Source organism: Osmerus eperlanus, chromosome 21 (genome assembly GCF_963692335.1).
Source record: "Osmerus eperlanus chromosome 21, fOsmEpe2.1, whole genome shotgun sequence".
NCBI classification, from domain to species: domain Eukaryota; kingdom Metazoa; phylum Chordata; class Actinopteri; order Osmeriformes; family Osmeridae; genus Osmerus; species Osmerus eperlanus.
This window is the reverse complement of record NC_085038.1, coordinates 3,709,757-3,733,353: the sequence shown is the minus strand read 5'-3', so window position 1 is coordinate 3,733,353 and position 23,597 is coordinate 3,709,757. Positions and strand designations below refer to the sequence as shown.

Sequence of the window (23,597 nt, the reverse complement as noted above, 5' to 3'; positions counted from 1 at the left end):
TGATCACAGACAGGCAGACAAAGCTAGAATGATCATAGACAGGAAGACAAAGCCAGAATGATCACAGACAGGCAGACAAAGCCAGAATGATCACAGACAGGCAGACAAAGCCAGAATAATCACAGACAGGCAGACAAAGCCAAAACGTGGCTGAGTTACAGCCACGGGGCCATAGAACGTTTGGAATGAAGGAAATAAAAGGCAGTGTTGGCATGGTTACCTAGCTTGAGCAGGGAATGCATCAAATCGCGTGAGCGCTTGTCTGATTCACCTATGAAGCTCTCTGGCAGTGCCCAGGGTATGACTGCGAAGGCCAGAACACCATCACTCCTTCTATGACACAGCTAGGTGAGAAAACAATGAGTGTGCACACAAAAACAATTCTTGTTTGGCAGAGATGGGAAGAAAAAATACAAATATGTTGTTACTGTACTTAAGTTGATTTTTCTGGTATCAGTACTTCACAATTTTTCTGACAACCTTTTACTAAAACATTAAAACAGGTAGTAGTAATGACTACTTTTTTATATGTCAGAGCCCACACATTTACTTTAACTTGAACACTGAAAAAGTGCAGTCAGTACTTCAAATTTTACCAGTCTTTTTAAACATGAGTATCTGTACTTGTATTTATACTTGAGTGAAGGATGTATGTACTTTTGCCATCTCTGGTCAGAATGTAGATCTGTACATCTGGTAGATGTCAGCTGTACTGAATTACCCTGCTTTCCCATGGCAAAGTGGAATTGTAAGTTATGTAAAGGTTCATCCAGAGATTTTAAAAGTTCTCCTGTTGAATTATTAAAGGTTCCCTTGAGGCATTGCTGAGGCCTGTAAGGAAATAGGTATAACATGTCTCAAGTGAAATCTTGAAGTTCAGTTGCAGACACAAAAGAAATTATATACTAGGCCTATATATTGTCATACTTTTTACTCTATCTATCTATCTATCTGTATCTCTCTCTCTCTCTCTCTCTCTCTCTCTCTCTCTCACACACACACACGCAAACACACGCACGCGCATAATTGTCTTAACCGTGCTCCACCCCACTCCCTCAGAGTCGTCCATGTGACATCCTAACCCCAAACATATCTCAACGGAATAAACCTGGCGGACCGAGTCAGCATCTCTCATTAATCACATTTCACTTCAGAGCAGGAAAGCAACGACGGGGGCTGTTAAGCGGCAAGTTTTATTAGGCAGGGTTACCGGGAGGCAGCCGGGCAATCAATAATGCATAGATAAATCAGATGTTGATCTGGAGAGTGCGAGAGTTGGCCGCTACGCCAGTCTGGCCGAGACCGGGGATGTCTGTACAAGAGGTCACATATTTTGATTGACCTGATAGACCTGGCCATCCGCGCCAGCCACTAGCTTGCTGTGTCTTGGCACAAGAAGTCACAAAAGGTTGTAAAATATTTTCGAAAAGAAGTTTCACAAATTTTCCTCACAGCTTGGTCAGTCCCAAAAAACAGTTTCAAAAGATTTACAAATATTTTTTAAACAACGTTTCGCATTTATTTCCTCAAAACCTTTTTCACATCTGGACCTAGCTGTCCTCAGAATATGTAACCTCCCTATTACATGGCTGAACATGTCTGACACACCAACCAAACCATCTCAGGTGACTAATTTGTCCTTGCCATATATAACCTAAAAACGATCATCTGGTTAAGGTTTCAAACATTTTCATCACATGACGATGACCGTAACCCGAAGTCGGCCCACGCGGCAGTGTGGCTGTAAAGACTTCCAGGACAGGGTCTTCTGGGACTGACCCAGCTGTGCTCCGATGGATAGTTTCCCCCTGCCTACACCGACCTACTTTCTTCAGAGAACCTGAGAATAAGCCTGAACAACTTCCATTCCCAGCAGAGTATCCCCACCACACACACATTTATACAGGCTATAATACTGTGCCGTCATAGGCTATTATCATAGGCTACTACAATCATCATTTTAATGGTTGAATCTGCATTAAATAAAAGGTCAACATTTACTCATTCAGGTCCCTCAAATGCAAGATGTATTCATTTTCAATTTCTTCTTGCCATGTAATGGTGAAGTTAATTGGATCCATCACTTTTGCAATGCCATGATTCATTCCTGTAGGTTACTTCAGGCCTACACAAACACTGACGCACACTGCTATTGTCTCGTTCCTCTCTCTCTCTCATCAGATCTCTCTTTCACTATCTCTCCCTCCCTTTCCTTAGTCACACACATAATTTACTGTTCCAAAAAGCCACGGGTGACACTCCGATGACCCCCCCGCCCCTGCCCGCCCCTGCCCGCCCCCCCCCGCCCCGCCCCCGGCCGGAGACGGACCCTGATGATGAGGATGAAGGTGACCCTCGGAGGATTCTCCACCAGCTGTGCCTCCGTCATTTGGGCAGATTATTTCCATTGGTGCATCGTGCATGTCTGAACTCGCGATTAATATCCACGACGGAAGAGAGGGAGACAGAGAGGGAGACAGAGAGAGAGCGAGAAACAGAGAGCGAGAAACAGAGCGAGAAACAAAGAGAGCGAGAGAAGGGTGAACCGAGGGAGAGGAGGATGGGAGTGGTTGACAGAGAGAGGGGAAAAGATGGTGGAGAGACATATAAAGTGAGAAGGGGTACAGAGAGAGAGGTAAAATAGAGAGACAGAGATATAGAGAGGAAACAAAAACCTTGATAAGATTGTATTTGAATCAGTGACCTGATCTGCGTCGCTCGTGCGGCCTCGCAAGCAAGACAATATGTGTATACGTGTGTGTCTTATAGGTGTGTGTGTGGTGCAGAGGTGTGTGTGTGCAGGGTATGTGTCTGTGTGGTGGATGTGCGTGTGGTGGTGGATGTGTAGGCCTATGTGTGTGGGAGATGTGTGTGTGTGTGTCAGTAAGGCGTTGTCATGTAAACGGAGTCATGGCCCAACACTGCCAGATAAACCCTGCAAGCAACACAGCCAGCGGGCCATTATTAAAAGCTCTTGCCCTCAACCCGACAAATCTCTCAGCAGTGAGTTCATGGCGAGTGAACTGGACTGCACTGTACTCTACTGTACAGCAGGGTGTGCCAATGTTGTCCTACTAATTACTTCCTTTTTCGACTCCTCTCAGATTTACCATCCATCCACATTTGACTGGCGCGTGTACTCACATAAGCTACCTGACAGCAGATTTTTGTGTTGTGTGAGACGAGGTAGGGGATGTGCACTGCCAAACGCTAACGCCCGCTAACGCCTCGCTATCTCTCCACGAGGTAGCCTTAGAGACACGGGCCTTCGGAGAACACTGTAATCTGGGGTTGAGATTAAGCAGGTCCTATGTGCTTAATCCCCAAGCCTACTCTGATGAAACCCAAGCAGACTATAAACCACAGCTAAATCCCATATCCCAATGCCTGTTTTAATTGAAAGCTTTCTATAGCTGTGCTACACTGAGAAAACCTTGTCATTATGCCTGAAAACACACATGTCAAATTACTGATGCTAAGCAAATGTTAAGAAAACCAGATAAAAAATGGTCATATTTTTGCATGTCAGTATTTTTCTTTAAATCCACAGCTGTTCTGAAAAAAAAATGATATTTTGGATTAAATCCATGAAAAGAATGACTGATGAATGATCTCCAATTAGAACATGTTTCTTGTTCTTTGAGGTGGTTTCCCATGCACATTAAGCCATTATTACATGTACAGTAAATCAGTTTGCATCCATGTTAGGCAACATGCTGATGGCTCTACCGCCATCTGGTGGTCATTAGGAGGGAACAATCAGCAGATAACATTTGTACAGAAAGCGCAAATCAGATGTGAATATTGGTTTCCACTTCAGTCTATTCAATCAAGTATATTTCCGGAAGTGCCCTTAATCCCGGCTGTCTCTTCAACTGCCTGCGTCAGAAGACTGGGGGAAGCCTCTCTTTTTAAAGACCCGCCTTATTCCAATGTTTTCAAAGGGCAATTTGCTCAGACTCCATGCACCGGTCCGAATAGTTGATAAAAGCATATTATTGTAACAGCACCGAGCTTCTCCACGTATCACTACCAGCATGATAAACTCTGATTCCACGAAATTAGTTCATTTTACCAGTCAGTTCAGTCTATGTAGATATAGCCACCCAAGTTCTTGTGCTCAAAGATAAAATACGATGGTTCGCCCCTCTACACCTTTTTCTGGCGTAAATCCATCACTGCTTCATCACTGAGGAGACGAGAAATACCCTAAAATCAAAAGCGACATTTTCCTACACGACTATTGCTGGTCGTATTTTAAACTAATAATATATATAAAAATAAACTATAGTTCATGCTATTATCATTATAGTTTTCTATACACCTTTCTAAATATAGCCTATTCCAGAATTCGACCAAAGTGAGTTGATAGCATATACAGGAAATACAGAACTGTTGTATTTTTAATACTTTTAGGCAACAGCCCAATTCACTGTCACTACAATGTGAGACACAGAGGGCAGAGAACAATGCAGAGGGTTTAAAATGGGAAGTTTAGGGATTAAACCAAACTGTAATCCTGACATTTAAGAGAGTGAATATCCCTGTTCAACTAGCTAACTGACGTCATTGCAATTTTCCATTGCAAAAAAAACAAAATTGATCATATTGCACATCTGGTCAAATATTTAGTATTTTTATTTTTTCTATAAGAAATAAAAAATATATGTACAGACTTGGGCACACAAACCTGTGCTAGTTCACATAAACACAAAAAAAGCATTAGAAATAATATTGACATTTCTTGGAAATGTTTACAGCCTCACCCAAGGTGACAACCTTTGAAAGTGTATACCGTATACTTACCTATCTATAAACTTTGATGGACAGAGATGATTCACAAAGGATGCCTGTAAAGTAATCATCATCTTCATCAGACATGTGAGATGATATAAGGCACAGATTAAATCGTTATCGGTTTTGCCCTTCTCCCAAGATGAGTGACTATGATGACTCATAAAGTCATAAACAGGTTCAACAATGTCACAAAAGGAAAAGGCTGGTGGTGCAAGCAATTACTGTGAGAGTTGAACTGTGTCATATATTACGCTTAAGAATGACCATCCATCAACATCTAACATGAGTAAGTAAACCCAGTTCGAACCAAAACCTGGCCTGGTCATGGTCTACTGTCACATCCAATGTGTTATTAAATTCTGATAAGAAGATAAACAATGCAATCTGAGGAAATGCAGTTCATTTCGTCATAACAGTCTAATCAAAAAGTAAATGTACTGTACATTTTCAGATGTCTCTGATGGTAGTATTTCTATTGCATTGTGGGAAAGTGTTTTGGGGGGCTTATAATCTAGCCTGCTTAGACTCCCTAAGCAGCAGCAGAGACTAAAAGATGAGACGAGACATGCGTTGTATAACAATGTGTCCACTTAGCAGCCACTTTAACCCAAAGCTACATAAAGAGGGGGATTTGAACCTGTGACCACTGCAGTCAAATGCTCTAACCACTAAGCTCCACCCAAATGAACAGTTGTAGGGCCACAAGGACAGAAACCATGGTAGGAACAATCCTTCTTCATATCCTACACGGAAACAGAAATATCCAATCAAATCTGAACAAAACGAAACAGAGATGGAGCTGTTTTATAGCAGCATGACTTCCAGTGTGTACTGTATCGTGGGTAAATAAATTAGAATCAACTGTCAAACGTCATAAAAGTTTAATTCAGACAGTGTTTCATGATGGAGAGCTATTTCTTGCTTGGTGCAGTTGAGGGGCTGGCCCCGGCCACGGCCCAGAGCGTGTGGAGTCGAGCCGTCACCCTGGAGCCCAGCCTGTTGGTCTGACACCTCAGAGATACCTCCAGCTGCCGCTCTCGGAATTCTCTGTGGAGGGGAACATCAAACACACGCACATAGACACACACACAGAGACACACAGACACGCACACATACACACGCACACATAGACACACACACAGAGACACGCACACATACACACGCACACATAGACACACACACAGAGACACATAGACACGCACACATACACACACATACACACTTAGACACACACACAGGCATTACACCAAAGTAATAAGCAGACCCACCCAGACACCCAGACCCAGCCAGACACCCAGACCCAGACAGACCCACCAAGACACCCAGACCCACCCAGACAGACACCCAGCCAGACACCCAGACCCAGCCAGACACACAGACCCAGCCAGACCCAGCCAGACCCACCCAGACCCAGCCAGACACCCAAACCGACACCCCAGACCCAGCCAGACCACCCAAACCCACACAGACACCCAGACCCACCCAGACAGACACCCAGCCAGACCCACCCAGACCCAGCCAGACACCCAAACCGACACCCAAGACCCAGCCAGACCACCCAAACCGACACCCAAGACCCAGCCAGACCACCCAAACCCACACAGACACCCAGACCCACCTGGTGTCCTCCTGGTGGCTGTCCTTCTTGGTGTGTTTGGAGGGAGGGCTCTCAGTCATGGGGAAGGCTGCTCGGACCATCTCCGGGGTCAGAGAGATCCCTGCTGGGCCCTCACACCTGGGGGGCATGCCCCACAGGGCCGGGCAGGATGACCACAGGGCTTTGGTTACTGACTGGCAGTTTGGCTAGGGGGGGGGCTTTGGTTACTGACTGGCAGTTTGGCTAGGGGGGGGGCTTTGGTTACTGACTGGCAGTTTGGCTAGGGGGGGGGCGGAGGGCTGTTCTCCTGCCTCTCCAGGTGGACATGTGGGCTCTCGTGCTCAAACGGTTTCTTGTCTGCGGGGATGTGTGTGTGAGCGTGTGTGTGTGTGTGAAGGTGCTTACGGTCCATCCAGCAGGTCCAGCCTGACGTGGTCAGGGAGGCCCCTGAGGGGCGGGCCCGGGGCCTCGGCAGGGAGGAGCTCGCTGCTGAAGGGGTCACACCTGGACCATCACACACACCATGGGTACCACAAGCAAGGTCATCTATACTTTATATGTCATGTTTTACACAGCATAAATACGGTATGCACACATTTACATTTACATTTAGTCATTTAGCAGACGCTCTTATCCAGAGCGACTTACAGTAAGTACAGGGACATTCCCCCGAGGCAAGTAGGGGTGAAGTGCCTTGCCCAAGGACACAACGTCATTTTGCACGGCCGGGAATCGAACTGGCAACCTTCAGATTACTAGCCCGATTCCCTAACCGCTCAGCCACCTGACTCCTCATAGTCATGTAACATCTTATCTGGTGAAAAAACCCAAGCGAGGATCTTACATAAGAGGAGTGATCACCTTTGGCAGGCATGATCAAAATACCAGCAGCAGACGAGAAGGTATGATTTGAGAGAGTGTCTGGCTCCTGGCTACCATTCATCTAGCGTATGAACACAGCCCTTCTTCCCAGAGTGTGGATCGCAGGACCTGGGAGGCTATAGCCGGGCAGTATATCTTCACTATACACACTGCATTTCACTCAGGGCTTGTTTGGACACTGGTTCAACAGAGATGGGCTGTGTGAACGCGTGCTGACCCTGGCTCGCACAGCTGTAGGCCGAGGTACAGGGAACAGAGCCGCTCCTCCAGAGACGGAACATCCATCTTTGAGTTTCCATTGGAGAGAGAGACACTGGCACTGGGGGCTGTATCATACAGCTCTATGTACCATGGAGGAAGTCTGCTGGGTGTGTGTGTCTGGTGTGTGTTGTGTGTGTGTGAGCCTGGTGTGTGTATCAGAGGGTGTGTGTGTAGCCGTGTACAGTGTAATGTTATACCTGCGCGGGACCCAGTAGCTGGTGAGAGTAGGGTGGTTGAAAGAGGCCAGGGCAGCTGAGGGGAACTCCTTCCAGGTCATGACCCCAGGGATCACATCCTGTGTGTGAACACAAGCATCGCAACGAGCTTAGGATCACAGGAGAAGCCTGTTAGTCTACAAAACAAAGACTATTATGTTTCTGCAGGCGTTTTCCAGAATGGGCCTCACCGTTCTGTCTAGGAACTTCTTCTGGGTCTTGGGGGTGTGTACGCCCGCCACCTCGCTCTTCCGCACGGTGTATCTGGGCAGCGGGCACAGGTGGAACTCCGGGTCACACTCCAGGTAGCGAGGGGTCATCTTGAAGGCGTGCAGTCCAGGAGCTGGGTTCTGCACAACAGAACCCACAACATCTCAAGAGCCCGGCCAGGGAGAAGTGTGCCACGGGAAGAACCGATCACTCACGGCATTGATTATTAGCTGTTATGATCCAGCATAGGGCTACTACATTATTCATGGTTAAAACCAGTGAATCCAGGCAGTAGGAGAGCACTGTGTCCTGGAAAACCCCTACAAGCTGACGGGTGTGTTGGCAGGCTTACAAAGATCCGTAGGGGGTGTGAGTAGGAGGGGTCGACGAGGGCCTGGGGGGCTGTGAAGGTCAGGCCGTGGGCATCCTGACACGCCGCTGTCTCGTCCAGCTCTGCGGAGGGGGGCAACACGGCGGGAAGCAGCTCGTCCTGCAGAGGAGACAGGAACGTCAGCGTGGACGCAGGCGACCAACACAGAGCAGCAACTGGAGCCTCTGAGAGCAGACTGCCATATCGCACATTCCTAGTCAGCAGTTGAACCGACTGTGTGTGGTTAAAAAAAAAACGATGTTGTTAAACGTGCCACCCCACAGTAACTGCTGGGACCCTCTGGCCACCCAGAGGGTTCTGAATAATGACCTGGTTACATAACTGCTCCTAGTCTGCTGCTGGGAGACAGGCAGAGACTGTGGAGAGATGAGGGGAGACGTGAGACCGCCCTGCCTGAGATGTGTTTATCTAATGGGATCTAACTGGCGGGCGTTGACCTCTGAAGAGTGCTGAGTGATGTAATAGACGACGACCGTGGGAAAATCATAAAGTCAGATCCATCCCATAAACACCAAGGACATCCCTCTGGATTCTTATGTTGCTACAGGTCGCCGTGGTTACCTCTTGTTTCCTCTTTCTAGTAACCAGGCCTCGGAGGGCTGTTCCTCACCTCAGCTCCGGTGCGTAGCGTCCTGGGTAAGCCTGGGGGCATGTGATTGGCTGCTGCCTCAAAAGGACACACTGGCTGGTAGCCCATGAGTTTGTAGTGTTGGGGAACCTAGGAGAGCGACACGGTTAACCTGGGTCACCTGCAGATCAGGAGCACGTTCCATACTGCTAATGCTAAAACTCTCACAGAAATGGCCAAGGAAAATAATAAGATATCGATCAAAACACATTCAATACAGAAACAAAACAAAACACATTTACACATTGAACAATGTTATCAACCCAATTCCTGTCATGTAAGATAAATAAGGGGGTGTATCTCGGGGGCAACCTAGAGCAGACATGGTGGTCTACCTAGAGGGGACATGGAGTCTATCTAGACGTCTACCTTATGGTGGTCTACCTTGAGGCTGAAGAACGGAGCATGAGCCTGGATCGTCACGTCGATGGGCGTCACAGGAACTACGCCCAGAGCGCTAGGAGCCTGAAGACAGGAGCAGGGAAGTGCAAAGTTACCACATCTCAGCCACCAGGCACAGTGAACAGTAATAATATCTCAGTTATAATGAGACACGGAGCAGGGCAACAATGAAGCAGAGAGCCCACTCACAAGCTCACGTGCCAGGTGTGGAGGGTGGAAGATGGGGAAGGAGAAGGGACGCACACTGCCTGGAGCACACAGAGGACCAAGACTCTCCTCCTCTGCTGGAACACATGGTGGGGAGTTAGAGGTGGGGTGTTAGAGGTGGGGTGTTAAGGTGTGGTGTTAAGAGGTGGGGTGTTAGAATTGGGATGTTCGAGGTGTCATGTTAGAGGTGCGGTGTTGGAGGTGTGGTGTTAGAGGTGGGGTGTTAGAGGTGTGGTGTTAAGAGGTGGGGTGTTAGAATTGGGATGTTCGAGGTGTCATGTTAGAGGTGCGGTGTTGGAGGTGTGGTGTTAGAGGTGTGGTGTTAGAGGTGTGGTGTTAGAGGTGTGGTGTTAAGAGGTGGGGTGTTAGAAGTGGGGTGTTAGAGGTGTCATGTTAGAGGTGCGGTGTTGGAGGTGTGGTGTTAGAGGTGTGGTGTTAGAGGTGTGGTGTTAAGAGGTGGGGTGTTAGAAGTGGGGTGTTAGAGGTGTGGTGTTAGAGGTGCGGTGTTGGAGGTGGGGTGTTAGAGGTGTGGTGTTAGAGGTGTGGTGTTAAGAGGTGGGGTGTTAGAGGTGTGGTGTTAGAGGTGTGGTGTTAAGAGGTGGGGTGTTAGAGGTGTGGTGTTGGAGGTGTGGTGTTAGAGGTGTGGTGTTAAGAGGTGGGGTGTTAGAGGTGTGGTGTTAGAGGTGTGGTGTTAAGAGGTGGGGTGTTAGAAGTGGGGTGTTAGAGGTGTGGTGTTAGAGGTGTGGTGTTAAGAGGTGGGGTGTTAGAGGTGTGGTGTTAGAGGTGTGGTGTTAAGAGGTGGGGTGTTAGAAGTGGGGTGTTAGAGGTGTGGTGTTAGAGGTGTGGTGTTAAGAGGTGTGGTGTTAAGAGGTGGGGTGTTAGAGGTGTGGTGTTGGAGGTGTGGTGTTAGAGGTGTGGTGTTAAGAGGTGGGGTGTTAGAGGTGTGGTGTTAGAGGTGTGGTGTTAAGAGGTGGGGTGTTAGAATTGGGATGTTCGAGGTGTCATGTTAGAGGTGCGGTGTTGGAGGTGTGGTGTTAGAGGTGTGGTGTTAAGAGGTGGGGTGTTAGAGGTGTGGTGTTAGAGGTGTGGTGTTAGAGGTGTGGTGTTAGAGGTGTGGTGTTAGAGGTGTGGTGTTAAGAGGTGGGGTGTTAGAAGTGGGGTGTTAGAGGTGTGGTGTTAAGAGGTGGGGTGTTAGAGGTGTGGTGTTAGAGGTGTGGTGTTAAGAGGTGGGGTGTTAGAGGTGTGGTGTTAGAGGTGTGGTGTTAAGAGGTGGGGTGTTAGAGGTGTGGTGTTAAGAGGTGTGGTGTTAAGAGGTGGGGTGTTAGAGGTGTGGTGTTGGAGGTGTGGTGTTAGAGGTGTGGTGTTAAGAGGTGGGGTGTTAGAGGTGTGGTGTTAGAGGTGTGGTGTTAAGAGGTGGGGTGTTAGAATTGGGATGTTCGAGGTGTCATGTTAGAGGTGCGGTGTTGGAGGTGTGGTGTTAGAGGTGTGGTGTTAAGAGGTGGGGTGTTAGAAGTGGGGTGTTGGAGGTGTGGTGTTAAGAGGTGGGGTGTTAGAGGTGTGGTGTTAGAGGTGTGGTGTTAGAGGTGTCATGTTAGAGGTGTGGTGTTAGAGGTGTCATGTTAGAGGTGTCATGTTAGAGGTGGGGTGTTAGAGGTGTGGTGTTAGAGGTGTGGTGTTAGAGGTGTGGTGTTAGAGGTGTCATGTTAGAGGTGTGGTGTTAGAGGTGTGGTGTTAGAAGTGTGGTGTTAGAGGTGTGGTGTTAGAGGTGTGGTGTTAGAGGTGTCATGTTAGAGGTGTGGTGTTAGAGGTGTCATGTTAGAGGTGTGGTGTTAGAGGTGTCATGTTAGAGGTGTGGTGTTAGAGGTGTGGTGTTAGAGGTGTCATGTTAGAGGTGTGGTGTTAGAGGTGTCATGTTAGAGGTGTGGTGTTAGAGGTGTCATGTTAGAGGTGTGGTGTTAGAGGTGTCATGTTAGAGGTGTGGTGTTAGAGGTGTGGTGTTAGAGGTGTGGTGTTAGAGGTGTCATGTTAGGGTTTGGTGGTTGTACCTCTCTCTGCTGTGGACTGTGTCTTCATGCTGAGGGTCAGCCTCCTCAGACAAGCTAACCTGCTGTTCATACGGCATCCAATCACAACCTAGAAACCATTGAATCACACACACACACACACGCATGCACACACACGCATGCACACACACGCACACAATTGATGTTCAGAAACACATGAACACCTGATCAGCATCATGTTTAAGACAGACCTCAGGTGTTCCTCCTGCTTTGTGTTTCCACAAGGAAAGTGATGTCTTATGTTTTAGCTTTCTTGTTTGATCCTCTGATGTCTTTCTGTTTCCAATCGATTATTGATCTTTTTTGTCTTTTTTATTTTTCCATCTGTCTGTCTCACTAAGCAGTTAAATTAAGAAGGAGATTATCTCGAACGGAAAAAAAAACAGACAAACAATCCAGAAATCTGTGTCAAACATCTGAATAATATGTTTCAAGATAATCAGAATTGGAAGATGAATTGTTGCGTAAGGGGTTCATGAGAAAACAATCGCACACATATTCTTTCACAATATTGTATTGACGTATTGACACATCTATTATTGTATTGTGCATTGTGTAAACTGGGAAGAATGTGCAAACAGTAAACCGGGAAGAAAGTCTGTAACAAATAGATAACCAGTGAAGGTAAACAGACATGTTGACTTGACTGTTTGTGTTTTGCTGTGGAACGCCGACACTAAAACAACTTAGATGTGTGCTGTGAACTGTGGTTTACAAGGGAAACCTGTATGTTCAATAGGACTGAGAGAAGCCAGCCAATGGAGGGACAGGAGTGAGAGAAGCCAGCCAATGGAGTATGAGGGTGGGGTACCTTCCGGGCCACCTGCTGGAAGAGACGCAGAGCCTTAAGTCTGACCTCCAGCGGAGCGCCAGAGTCGACTCCCACGTTTAGCAAGCTGGCTGGTGCCTGTGGAATCTACACACACATAACACACACACACACACAAAACACACACGAAACAACTGACTGTCAAAATATAGAAACTAGATAGATCTACAGGCAAAGATGACCAGGGCACAATTTACAAACGCATTTCAGATAGTACCAGCAGTTTATGTGTGAAGCTTTTGGAAGCACACCTGTCCTGCGTTGCGTACAACCCTCCTCACTGAGAGCTTGAGCGGGCCCCGGGCACAGTCCCACTCACTCCTCCCCACTCTCTTACTGGCCTGAAACAGACACAAGCAGACATGGAACTAGGACATGGGCAGAAAGCAGAGGGATTTAAAGCACATTAGGGTCACGAGGAGAGTCTGAGAGAGTGGTTGTGTCAGGCCAAATAGTGTCCTAGGGCCAAATACTGTCCTACCTGACGTCACAATGCCGTTCCGATGCAAGGACGCGTCTGTCGCTATGCCGACCTTAAATTCCTGAGATATCTACGCGTGCTAGCCGGAAACTGTCATGGTTGCTACACTGGTTACTAGGTAGGAAGTTTTGTATCTACTCTACGATTTAAAGTTTTCACTCGTTCGACATTCCCGAGACAGCAACGCGTGCAGTTGCCCAGGCTCAGGCCAGAAAATTCCAAGACGGGATGCATGAAAGGAGTTTATGTCATAAATAAATAACCAAGTGCTTCTCCTCTCATGAAAACAAAAAATTCCCATAAAGTATAAAGTAGGTAAATATAGCCTTGTAAACACAAGGAGGAGAAGAGAGGGGGAGAGGAAGTGCTGTTAAGTGCCCATGAAAGTCCTGCCAACTGTTCTGCTTTTTAAGAAGGCCAGAGACAAACACAGACAGAGCTCGGACATATTTTCTAAAAAGGGCCACCGCTGAATTTGAACATATCCTTCTTCTACCAAACTTCAACCATGAGACTGTTTTTAAACATGTCATTTTAGCACAAATACCACCAAAGCTTTCTATATTAAATATAATTGAAGTGGTAGAAATGTAAATCTCAATGGTTATCTTCATCATCATCTTCATCTTACCATATATTCATCACCTGCCATTTCCCTCTCCTCCAGAATCTGCATCCTGCTCTTAGCCGTTACGGGCTCCTTCCCAAGGTGAACTTGCCTTTATCAAAAACAGACATCATGTACTGTAACTTTTACACAGTACACTGTTTGACAACACTAAACTTTGATTGACATATAACATGCTATCTGAACACGTCAAACTCAAGCTCGCAGGAACACACACACACATAGGCAGGCAGGCAGGCAGGCAGGCAGGCAGGCAGGCAGGCAGGCAGGCAGGCAGGCAGGCAGGCAGGCAGGCAGGCAAGCAGATTCATACACACACACCATCTGAGGTGATTAGACCTCTCTTCCTGGATGTCTTGTTGAATCTTGTTCTTAAAGAAGACCGCCTTCATCTGTCTGGTCAGGACGCTCAGTTTGTTCTGGGACATGGCTTAACAACAAAACAAAACCCAATTCCAGTTTCAACAACAGACATAACACTTACAAACATGAACATGGACATGATAAACAGGAGTACTTAACAATAATCACCATAGTGACCAACTGGGATGTAGCACTGTAGTATTATTTTTGGCATTTGTTTGGGCAGTGTGAAAATGACAGTTACATGTCAAAACATTCTAAACCCAACCGCCAGCGGTGGAATGTTTGGTGTTTGCTGGACAATGTTGGGGCAGTGTGAACTGGCCTTAACAGCCCCCATACCATCTCTCAGGTCTTTAATGCTCATTTTGTCCATTTTTTTCTGAAGCAGTTTAGACACTCCTGTGTGAGTGGACAGGTCTGGCATCTTCTCCAGGCACAGCTGAGCATCTCTCTGTAGCCAACCAACACAGAGAACACACACACTGCAGCCAAGCTCAAAAATAATGAAGTATGATCTGTGTGCCCTTGAGGTATTTATAAATAATTTTTGCAAGTATTTCATGGGTGTGTGCTTTATGCTGTTTGTGAACCCCTAACCTAAGACAGTTTTCTATCATTATGTGAGTATCACTATCATTATCTATCACTATCATTGCTTTTCTTGAATTGAGTGAATACAGCAAGTGGCAGTCTACTTGGAGGAGGACTGCATCTGTTGGCTTTTGAATGTTTTAATGCTGTACTGTTTAATATTTATACATTTATACCCGCTGTTGATATCTTGGTCAGGTATTTCTTAAATAATATATTTATCTCATCGACAGGTTCCAGAAAGTTCCCCGAAAAAAAAAGAAAAAGAAAACGTTGCATACCTTTGGCTTTTCAGGAGTGCGTATTGACCTGAGCTTGACCTGGGTTGTGGTCGGAGGTCTTTTGGGAGGGCTAGGAGGATGCCTCCCTCTGTCAGCTGACTCCCCCTGTCCCTCACCTCCCTCCTTGTGACTGCAGCACAAAACATGCACACAAACAGCTCAATGCACATTCGTACTACCCACACTAGCTCATCAATATGTAACTTAAGTACATTAATAACTTGCTGGGGCTTGGTTTCAAAGCTCTTCCTCTACACACAACAGCACTGTACTAAGAGGCTCAAGTTGCTTTTATCACATCATATTTTGACACTGAAGCGGAGAAACAGCATGTATCAATGACTGTTTTAATTTGAGTCTGGGGAAATCAAACATGGAATTATTGGGTCCGATACGCATCCATTGAATGATTATCAGTCTCAGTATCAGATTTGGCCTCAGCCCGTTAGCCTCATGGATGATTAACTTCCCAGGGAGATAGCGCAGCACAGCCAGACACCTCCACTCTCTCTGATGGATTACACCTGCTTTCTCATGGGAACCACATAAAACACTCAAAAGAAAACAAAAAAAAACAAGAACAATCTTCTTATCAGCAGTTTATAGAAGTGTGATGGTAATACAGAGTATCAAGTAGGAGCGCCGACCAGGGAGAGGGTTTGATTGACCTAGTCTCGGATTTAAAAACCCAAGTACGCCTGTGTCTTTGTTCTAGACGTGTCTCACCTCTGATACGTTTTGGGGAATGTGCCTCGTAGCCCCAAGCGTAAAAACAGTAGTTAAATACAATAAAATAAGCTGAATACATTTTCATTGTATATATCATGGTTTTACACAGCTGAAAATGTACTTAAAATTTACGGATTTTGTATATTCACGTACTTATTGTTGAAAACTTTAATATACGGTATGTAAGTTGAACTTCTACTTTGTGAGGATACTTTTAAGTTATAATCGTTTACGCGCATTGGGGCTGTTGAAAAGGAAGTGGGGTGTTGGTTGGTGGAGCTAGCTGTTCACCTGATGGCCAGGCGCGGTGAGGAGCCTCCACTGACGGTGCACACGCACGGCTTGGAGTTGAACTGGGAGAGCACTACCTGGAAGGTGAGCTGAGAGGTACCGTACTGATACGGACTGAACACCACAGTCAGGTCCACCTTCCCATTGGCAGGAATCACCCCTGGAATCAGACAGCGCTCGCGTTTAAGGCCTCGTCCGAACGGGATGCTTTTGATAAATAAATTTATTTATATTTGATTTAATGTAGGTTAATTATTTCTGCAGGATTGATGACGAGGATAAATGACCATGCCAATTATGATGAGAAGGATATTGATGATTATAATGATGATGATATTGTTAAAGAGGATGATGATGATGATGATGATGAAGAGGTCATTGATGATGCAGCAATGTCAGGTCTAATGGAGACGCTAATCACCCAGTGGAAAAATTGACTGCGCTAGTGTTGTCATTCAGAGAAACACTTTGAGTATGTCCGGGAGTCTAGTATCTCTGCCTGGCAAGCGTCACAGTCGATGCCAGACACGAAATAGGGCAGTTCTGTTGCAGAACGCTCTGTGTCCTTGCCTGCTTCCTGTCGTCTTGGCAGCTACACAATCTGAGCATGTCCTCAGTGGAAAAACTCTGTCCAAACACAAGCAAGGACGATGAAGAGGGGGTGGGAGGGTATATCAGGTAATGGGCTGGTTATAGGTTCAGACTGAGGCAGGGACAGCAGGTTTGCTTACAAATGTGGGTGGTACAGCTGGGGGGGTTTTATAACTGAGGATGAGGCCGTCAAATATCATTTTCTTAATAAAAACTGTGTGTGTGTGTGTGTGTGTGTGTGGGAGGGAGTAGGAGTTACCTGTGAGAGGGTCGACAGAGAAGGCCTTGTGCGACTGGAGGACGAACACCTGGAATTCAAAGTCTACAGGGCAGCTGCAGCTCAGCGGAATGACGTGACAGATTCTGAAAAGTGAAATCAAACACAAACGACATGGGGGAACAACACAAGACCAGCAGCACGGCCACGATGGTGCACCCCAGTGCCCTGTACACAACGCACCACAAAGCTGACCACACATGAGGTGATCCGAGTCCAACAGTCTCTAAAGTAAGTATGCCCTCAATCAGCATCGACTGCATAAATCAAAACCAAACACACATTGATGACGCGTTATTACATGAGCGTGATGATAAGATCAGTATTTACTCTTCACAACAATCCCTGTCGTTATCACGTCTTCTGTTTGCTCCCCCAGGTCTAACCAGATAGTACGGCGGTGACACAGAGCCAGGGAGCTACGGTGTTGAGCCTAGATGACACACTGCAAGCAGGCCTGCCAGGGCGACAGACTCGAGAGCAGAGACGTGATCTCTAGAGATTAGAATGACTGAGCCAAGATGAGAGATTGGCTCAAAAGCTCTCTACTGTACTATACGAATACAGTTAATCACTCAACATGATCAATACTAGAATGTACTGCGTGTCGGGGTTAATATGGTATGAACTGAGTTCAGTTGATATTTAAACTGAAATTAAATTTTGATTATTGACGCAGGGCAAAGGCTTGAATAAAAAAGGCTTTCGAATCGATTAATTTATTGAAAAAGTCTGGTTGCGTCAGAGGAGTTTTCGTTTTTAGCGTCCTTAACAGACAGAATGGAATGGAATCCCCGCCGACCCTCACACTAAGGAAGCAGTCCAGACTTCCGAGTGTGAGTGCATGTATCGAACAGGTCCAACATGTTCAGTTACGTCACCTCTCTCCCAGGGGAACAGCAGGGAGGCTGATGTGGGGGGGTATATGTAGGTCATCAATTACGGGGTAAGCATGAACTGGAATGACAAGATTGTCTTCTTCCTACAAGGAGAGATACATAGAATGAGATAAAGCTTCCTGTGTCTATCACTCAGTAGGATCATGGCGTGAACAGTCAATCTTCCGAGCCACCATGGAGAGAAACGTAACGTATAGGATAAACACAGGATATCCCTCTTGAAAACTGCAGCTGGGAAGATAACATGAACTAGCTGACAAGACGGTATGCACCAGTGTTAGGCAAGCATTGGTAAAAGAGATGGATCCCTACCTTACAGTGAACTTGAATGCAGTCATAAAAATACCGCCATTCGTCAGGACAAAATTGCACTTTCAAAGTGTAGGAGAGTCCTGGGACTAGTCGGTACTAGGCAAAATTAGAAAGAAGGGGATTCATCAACATCGAAATCCACACTAATCAAGAGAAAATGTGAAATTCATGACAGCAATCAGCCAAAAATACCTTTTTGGAATATGTTGTTTGAAAGTACTTGGTTTGTGTAGAAAGAATATGAATATTTATCACTTCAGAGGAGATGTTGATTAATTTCTGAGGGAGAGGGGGAGACAGAGAGAGACAATTTCATAACCATAGCTTATACAGTTGGGGAAAAACATCCAAAGCAATTGCAGAAACATGCAGGCATCCATTTGCAAGTAATCAATCTTCAATCCGTAGCATGTCCTTATCTCCCCTTCTGCCATTCAGTGGATGGTCGGATAAATCTCATTGTTTCACTAACCAAGATCTTGCAGTAATCCTTCCCCAATTCAAAACCGCTGAAGTGCAGCTCTGAGGGCTCTGCATGGATTACACTGTTACTCTTTAACTTGGTGCAGATTTCTGAAATATCAGAAGAAATGATTAAAGGAATTTCACATGTAAGCCTAGGTATGTGATTAGTTCTGTTTGACATGACACAAGAGAAAATGCTTGTACAAAGTCTGCCATAGAGGTCAATAGTTGTTCAGTGTATTGATGAGGCTATTGTGGGTTGGGCAAAAAGATATTTTGTATTGGTCCTACTGGTTTCTAGAAGGTGATTGGGAACATCAGCTCTTTTTCTGGTCTCTTCCACTAGTTGTCCCAGTGGGAGAAGGATCTTCTTGCTGTATGTTTCTGTAAAGGTCTCTGGTGCCGATTGTGCCATCTTGAAACGAGCCTACATTACTGCCTTTATTATGATGAAAAACAGGGCTGTGGAGTTTAAAATAAACGAATTGTCATTAGGTAGACAGATGAATAACAATGTCACGTGCTAGCTAACATACCTCCGAAAGTACTATGAGCCTGAATTAGGAATACGATTTATAAATAGTTAGGCTTCCACCTATTATCGCTACGAGTGTCTTATTATCTCGCTACTGTAGTTATCTTAACTGCCAAAATTATGAAAATGCATTTCCCAATCAATATTGGATGTTTAAACCGGAATGTTTTTATCTAGTCTGTTCTGGGTGTGTACACAGTGTTATCTAGACTAAATATTAAAGTACAATGCCGTGACATAACGTTTTTCATTTGTATTAGCTAACCTACAGTACCTCTAGCTACAGTAGTAGTTGGCTTGGTAGCTACATAAAAACATAGCTATAACTAAATAGCTAGTCTAACTATAACATTAGCATGGCATGGTCTTTTTTAACTTGACAACCACGAATTTGTTATATACACATTTGATAGTACACATAAAATGCAAATTTGTATCACTTTAAGTACTAGTAAGTCGAAGTGGGCTTTCAGTCTAGGCTAGCACGTACCTGTAGTTTCATTCATTTTCAAACATTCTCGTTGCCACAGTGACGCTTCCGCGGGACCAGAGCGGGACAAGCAAGGGGGCGGGAGAAGATCAGGGGGGCGGAGATGGAGAAGGAGATATCCTCCGCGTGTCAGTACTAAAAGGCCACTCACATTCCTCGTTGTGACTTTCAGTGTTTACAAATTATAGTTCTATACCATGGATAATTCATTTTGCCGTCCTGTATAACTTCGACTCAATCAGGGAATACCTTCTTTTCCCGTTAGTGGGTAAATTCAGCATCCAGCGTCCTAATAGAATGGATTGTTTATCTGAATTGTCATCTACAGAAATACTATATCTGTCAAGATTGTTTGAGTAACGACTGACAAAATGCAACACGTTTTAATGTTTGACATACTTCTCGTTGTTATTTACGCGCAGGTGAGCATGAAGCTGGATAGGTATATGTTAATGGGTTCTTTATGGGTTCTTTTATCACACAATGTTGGCTACATTAACGTTTTTTCTTTTTTCTTTGCCTGCCTCAGATTAAAGGAGTTCTCCCTGCCTGTGAGCCGTACTTAGTTTTTGTTAGGGAGGAGGAATTATGTATGAATAAACTGCATCTGAACCTTACATCCAAAGCACAAGGTGAGTTAAAGCAAAGCAGACTCCTCTACAATATTAATATTAGCTATAGGCATTCAAATTTGAATTGTAATGCGATTACAATATGGTCTAATTGATGTAGGCTATAACCAAGCGTATGCGCTCTCTTTGTAGACTGCGTAGGCATGTGGGACCATGTGAATTGTTGGCCTGACGCATCTGTAGGAGAAACAGTGTCTCAGCCATGCCCGAGCTTTTTAAAATCCGCAGTTAAAGGTAAGGCGATCCCGCACCCGTTTGTGAATGTTCACAGGCGCAGGCCTACAACTGGTTAGGCTAATGATCGGTCGACCCCACACATTGGTTTCCGCAGCTACAGTAAAATATTTGTCTTTCAGTAATAAAGTGTTTGTGTAGGGCGACGTGTTGTGGAAAGGAGGAGTTGTTAATCTTTTAGAGTAGGCCTATGTAGAAAAGGCGAGATCTGGAAGGGGAAAAAATGCTCTATACACAAAACCACAAATCTGAATCTGAAGGCTTGCAAAAATAAAATTATATAGGCCTACATATATCAAAATTCTAATTATTACATTATTATAAAAAGGATAAAAATATAGTACGATAAAGTACGATAAATAATATATTGTTTGTACTATAGACCTATATAATATATTATATGTACAACAACATGGAGTCATATCGCATTAAGTAACAATATTAATAATTTATCATACAGTTGCCAACGGTTCATTGTTGATGGCTGAGCATGGTAGTAGGTGAACTAACTAAATAACTCTGTGTCTGTGATGGTGGTTTTGCCAGGTAATGTCTATCGCAACTGCACTGACCACGGCTGGACTGACCCTTTCTCTCCCCTCGAGGAAACGTGTGATTACTCGTTCAACGACACACTCCATTTCTTTGAAGAGGTGGGTGTATTGCTTCCATACATTCAGAGTGTATCTTCCAAATCAGCCCTTTCTGAAGAGGAATAAGCTAACTGTTTGTGCCATGTGGGATGCTATTTAAAAGGTTTTCTCCAAAGTATTTGGTAATTGATTGTTTTTTTCCTACTTCAGTCCACAGGCACCTACCGATATTTCTTCTATGTCAAGACCATGTACACGATTGGCTATTCTCTCTCCCTTATTTCCCTCACCATCGCCATCAGCATCCTCTGTTTGTTTAGGTAACTGAACTACGATCTTTGTGAAAAATACACTGGCACAATTTGTTTACAATGTGTAAATCACGAAACCAATGACATTGTATCTCCATCAACTTCCACATGTCAAGATCTAATACATACTCCCTGTCTACTTCCTGTCCATCCAGGAAGCTGCACTGCACCAGGAACTACATCCACATCCAGCTCTTCTTCTCCTTTATCCTACGAGCGGCCTTCATCTTCATTAGAGATGCTCAGCTCTTCACCAATGAGGACCTCTACCACTGTGACTACTACCCAGTATGTTTCCAGATCTGCACATAAAGGGATGAAACAAACAAGAAGCCCCCCCCCCCCCCCCCCCAAAAAAAAAAGCAGTGTTCTGTGTTTTCCAAATCTCATGATCAATCACCCTAACACTTCTTTTCATGGTTCGGACGGTGCGTTTGCGTTAGTATTGATGCATATATTAAGTGCTTTGCTATCCCTAACCATGAGCGCTTTGTGTTCCCAGGTGGTCTGCAAGGCCGTGATGATGTTTTCTAACTACTGCATCCTAGCCAACTACAGCTGGCTCCTGGTCGAGGGGCACTATCTCTACACCTTGGTCAGCAACTCTCTGTTCTCCAAGAGCAAACATCTGTGGTGGCACACTGTCCTTGGCTGGGGTGAGTGGAAGCAATACATTCAGAAAGGGGACGGGGGCATCGAATGTTTGTGTCACAGCTCTTAACCAATCAGATAGTGAGGTCAGAGGTCAACCCATGAGCCATGTGATAGAGATGTTCCATTGGTTTCTCATCAGCCACCTTGAAATGAGAGACAAGTGGTTAGTAAAGCTTTTTTTTGTTTATTTGTTTTTATGTTTCAGGGCTGCCCATGGTTGTCATTTCGTCCTGGGGCTTAGCCAAATACTTCTACGAGGATGAGGGGTATTATACCTGTTGACTTTCTGAATCATGATGCATCACGTGTCATAAGAGACACAACTGTTTACTCAGGTCTGTTGTTTTCTCAGCTGCTGGGAGACTCGTGGCCATGACTGGATCTGGTGGATCCTGAAAGTCCCAATCCTGCTCTTCATAGTTGTAAGCAGGGCTATAAAGAGTACTGACAAACCCTACTCAATTAGAAGTACTGTTGGGCACTGGCTAGTATACACACTACTTTTTATACATGGCATTATAGATCAAACATTGTGATTAATTGAATTCCTCAATACCTTTTTTTCTTCATCTCAGACAAATGTGCTCTTTTTCCTGAGTATCATTGGTGTTCTGGTGGGGAAATTGAAGATGTCAGATGTTCATGGAAAAGAAATTAACCAATGCAAGTATGTTGCAACTTTTAAATATGTATTAGATATGTGCTGGGATGAGCACAACGGTCTTTTGTGCCCTAGCTAGCTTCAGTGGGTCTGTTTAAGCCAAGTAATGACACCCTGTCAAACATGTAATACTGCACCAACAATGGTGTCTAGTGGCGTGGGAATCAGTCTTGATTTGTTTTTATTGTGTATACCCACTGTAATAGTTCAACAACATCTTCATACCCTTGTCATTTCAGGAGACTCATTAAGTCAACGTTTTTCCTGGTGGCTCTTTTTGGCTTGCAATATGTCCTCTTCGTCTTCGTACCAGTCCGTGTCAGCAACGGAATGTTCAAAATATGGAACTTCGCTGAGCTCACTCTTGCCTCCACGCAGGTAAACACAGATATATATATATATATATATATAATGTTTATAAAACACTTGAATTCATGAATGCCAATGTGTGGAAAATGTACATTCCTTCAGTGCTTCAAGTTTGGAATATCAAATGATGTTTAAACTCCTGTCCCCCTTTCTGTAGGGGTTTGTTGTTGCTGTCCTCTACTGTTTTCTGAATGGGGAGGTAGGTGGTTTGCATTTCAGACTAGAGTCAAGTGCTATTAACACACAATACTATATATCACTGATGAATCATCATTGACTTGCTGTACTTTCTATGCACTTTTTGGATATCGCTTTGGATAAAAATGAATTAAATGTAAATGTTGCATTCCTCTGCCTGTCACTTGTTGTATCTCCTCTCCAGGTTCAGTTTGAGATCCAGAGGAGATGGCGCAGGTGGAGAATGAGACAGCATCTGCACGGGGAGTCCAGACAGTACCATGGGTCTCTCAGCCAGAGCGGCTCTGCCTGCACCCAAGTCTCCTTGCTGGCCTGTGGCCCCACCCAGGTGGTGTGACCCCCTATGCAGAAACCCAATTACCCCAAAGTACCCTGAAGCACAACGCTTGCTCCTCCTATCTAGACTCCTTGCACTTTCCCCTTTACAAGTAGTTATTGTCTGGTACTAGCTAATAACCCCCCAGAAACAGTGCTCAGGACGGAATGCCAAAAATATAATGCCAGAACTTTTGAAAACAGAGGACCTT

At 45.2% G+C, this 23,597-nt stretch overlaps 2 protein-coding genes across 2 annotated transcripts; one reads left to right on the top strand and one right to left on the bottom strand.

Annotated features, from left to right (window-relative positions):
• Window positions 1–5,647: 5,647 nt before the first annotated feature.
• cfap221 (cilia and flagella associated protein 221) lies at window positions 5,648–20,290 on the bottom strand. The gene is made up of 24 exons (XM_062447567.1): window positions 19,419–20,290; window positions 18,685–18,855; window positions 18,401–18,501; window positions 18,121–18,207; window positions 17,929–18,024; window positions 17,599–17,699; window positions 16,700–16,803; window positions 15,850–16,009; window positions 14,830–14,959; window positions 14,297–14,408; window positions 13,913–14,021; window positions 13,595–13,682; window positions 12,734–12,823; window positions 12,465–12,569; window positions 11,636–11,723; window positions 9,573–9,667; window positions 9,366–9,446; window positions 8,964–9,071; window positions 8,315–8,452; window positions 7,944–8,102; window positions 7,735–7,832; window positions 6,800–6,898; window positions 6,416–6,532; window positions 5,648–5,844 (listed from the first exon to the last, which is right to left on the bottom strand). The coding sequence occupies exons 2-24, from the start codon at window positions 18,806–18,808 to the stop codon at window positions 5,709–5,711; spliced, it is 2,526 nt and encodes an 841-aa protein (XP_062303551.1). The 5' UTR covers window positions 18,809–18,855; window positions 19,419–20,290; the 3' UTR covers window positions 5,648–5,708.
• sctr (secretin receptor) lies at window positions 19,574–23,577 on the top strand. Its single transcript, XM_062446410.1, has 13 exons — window positions 19,574–19,840; window positions 19,948–20,050; window positions 20,183–20,284; window positions 20,831–20,937; window positions 21,088–21,197; window positions 21,344–21,476; window positions 21,691–21,844; window positions 22,048–22,108; window positions 22,195–22,264; window positions 22,418–22,509; window positions 22,743–22,881; window positions 23,030–23,071; window positions 23,255–23,577. The coding sequence occupies exons 1-13, from the start codon at window positions 19,790–19,792 to the stop codon at window positions 23,405–23,407; spliced, it is 1,317 nt and encodes a 438-aa protein (XP_062302394.1). The 5' UTR covers window positions 19,574–19,789; the 3' UTR covers window positions 23,408–23,577.
• Window positions 23,578–23,597: the final 20 nt, after the last annotated feature.

What these genes read in the sequence shown, in the direction of transcription:
- cfap221 (XM_062447567.1), bottom strand. Translation starts at nt 18,808, where the DNA reads ATGGCACAATCGGCACCAGAGACCTTTACAGAAACATACAGCAAGAAG. An exon ending in AGAAGTTCCTAGACAGAACG is followed by an intron (nt 7,833 to 7,943) that starts GTGAGGCCCATT and finishes GTTCACACACAG; the next exon opens with GATGTGATCCCTGGGGTCAT. An exon ending in CTGGACCTGCTGGATGGACC is followed by an intron (nt 6,533 to 6,799) that starts GTAAGCACCTTC and finishes CATGCCCCCCAG; the next exon opens with GTGTGAGGGCCCAGCAGGGA.
- sctr (XM_062446410.1), top strand. Translation starts at nt 19,790, where the DNA reads ATGCAACACGTTTTAATGTTTGACATACTTCTCGTTGTTATTTACGCG. An exon ending in TCGTTGTTATTTACGCGCAG is followed by an intron (nt 19,841 to 19,947) that starts GTGAGCATGAAG and finishes TGCCTGCCTCAG; the next exon opens with ATTAAAGGAGTTCTCCCTGC. An exon ending in TTTAAAATCCGCAGTTAAAG is followed by an intron (nt 20,285 to 20,830) that starts GTAAGGCGATCC and finishes TGGTTTTGCCAG; the next exon opens with GTAATGTCTATCGCAACTGC.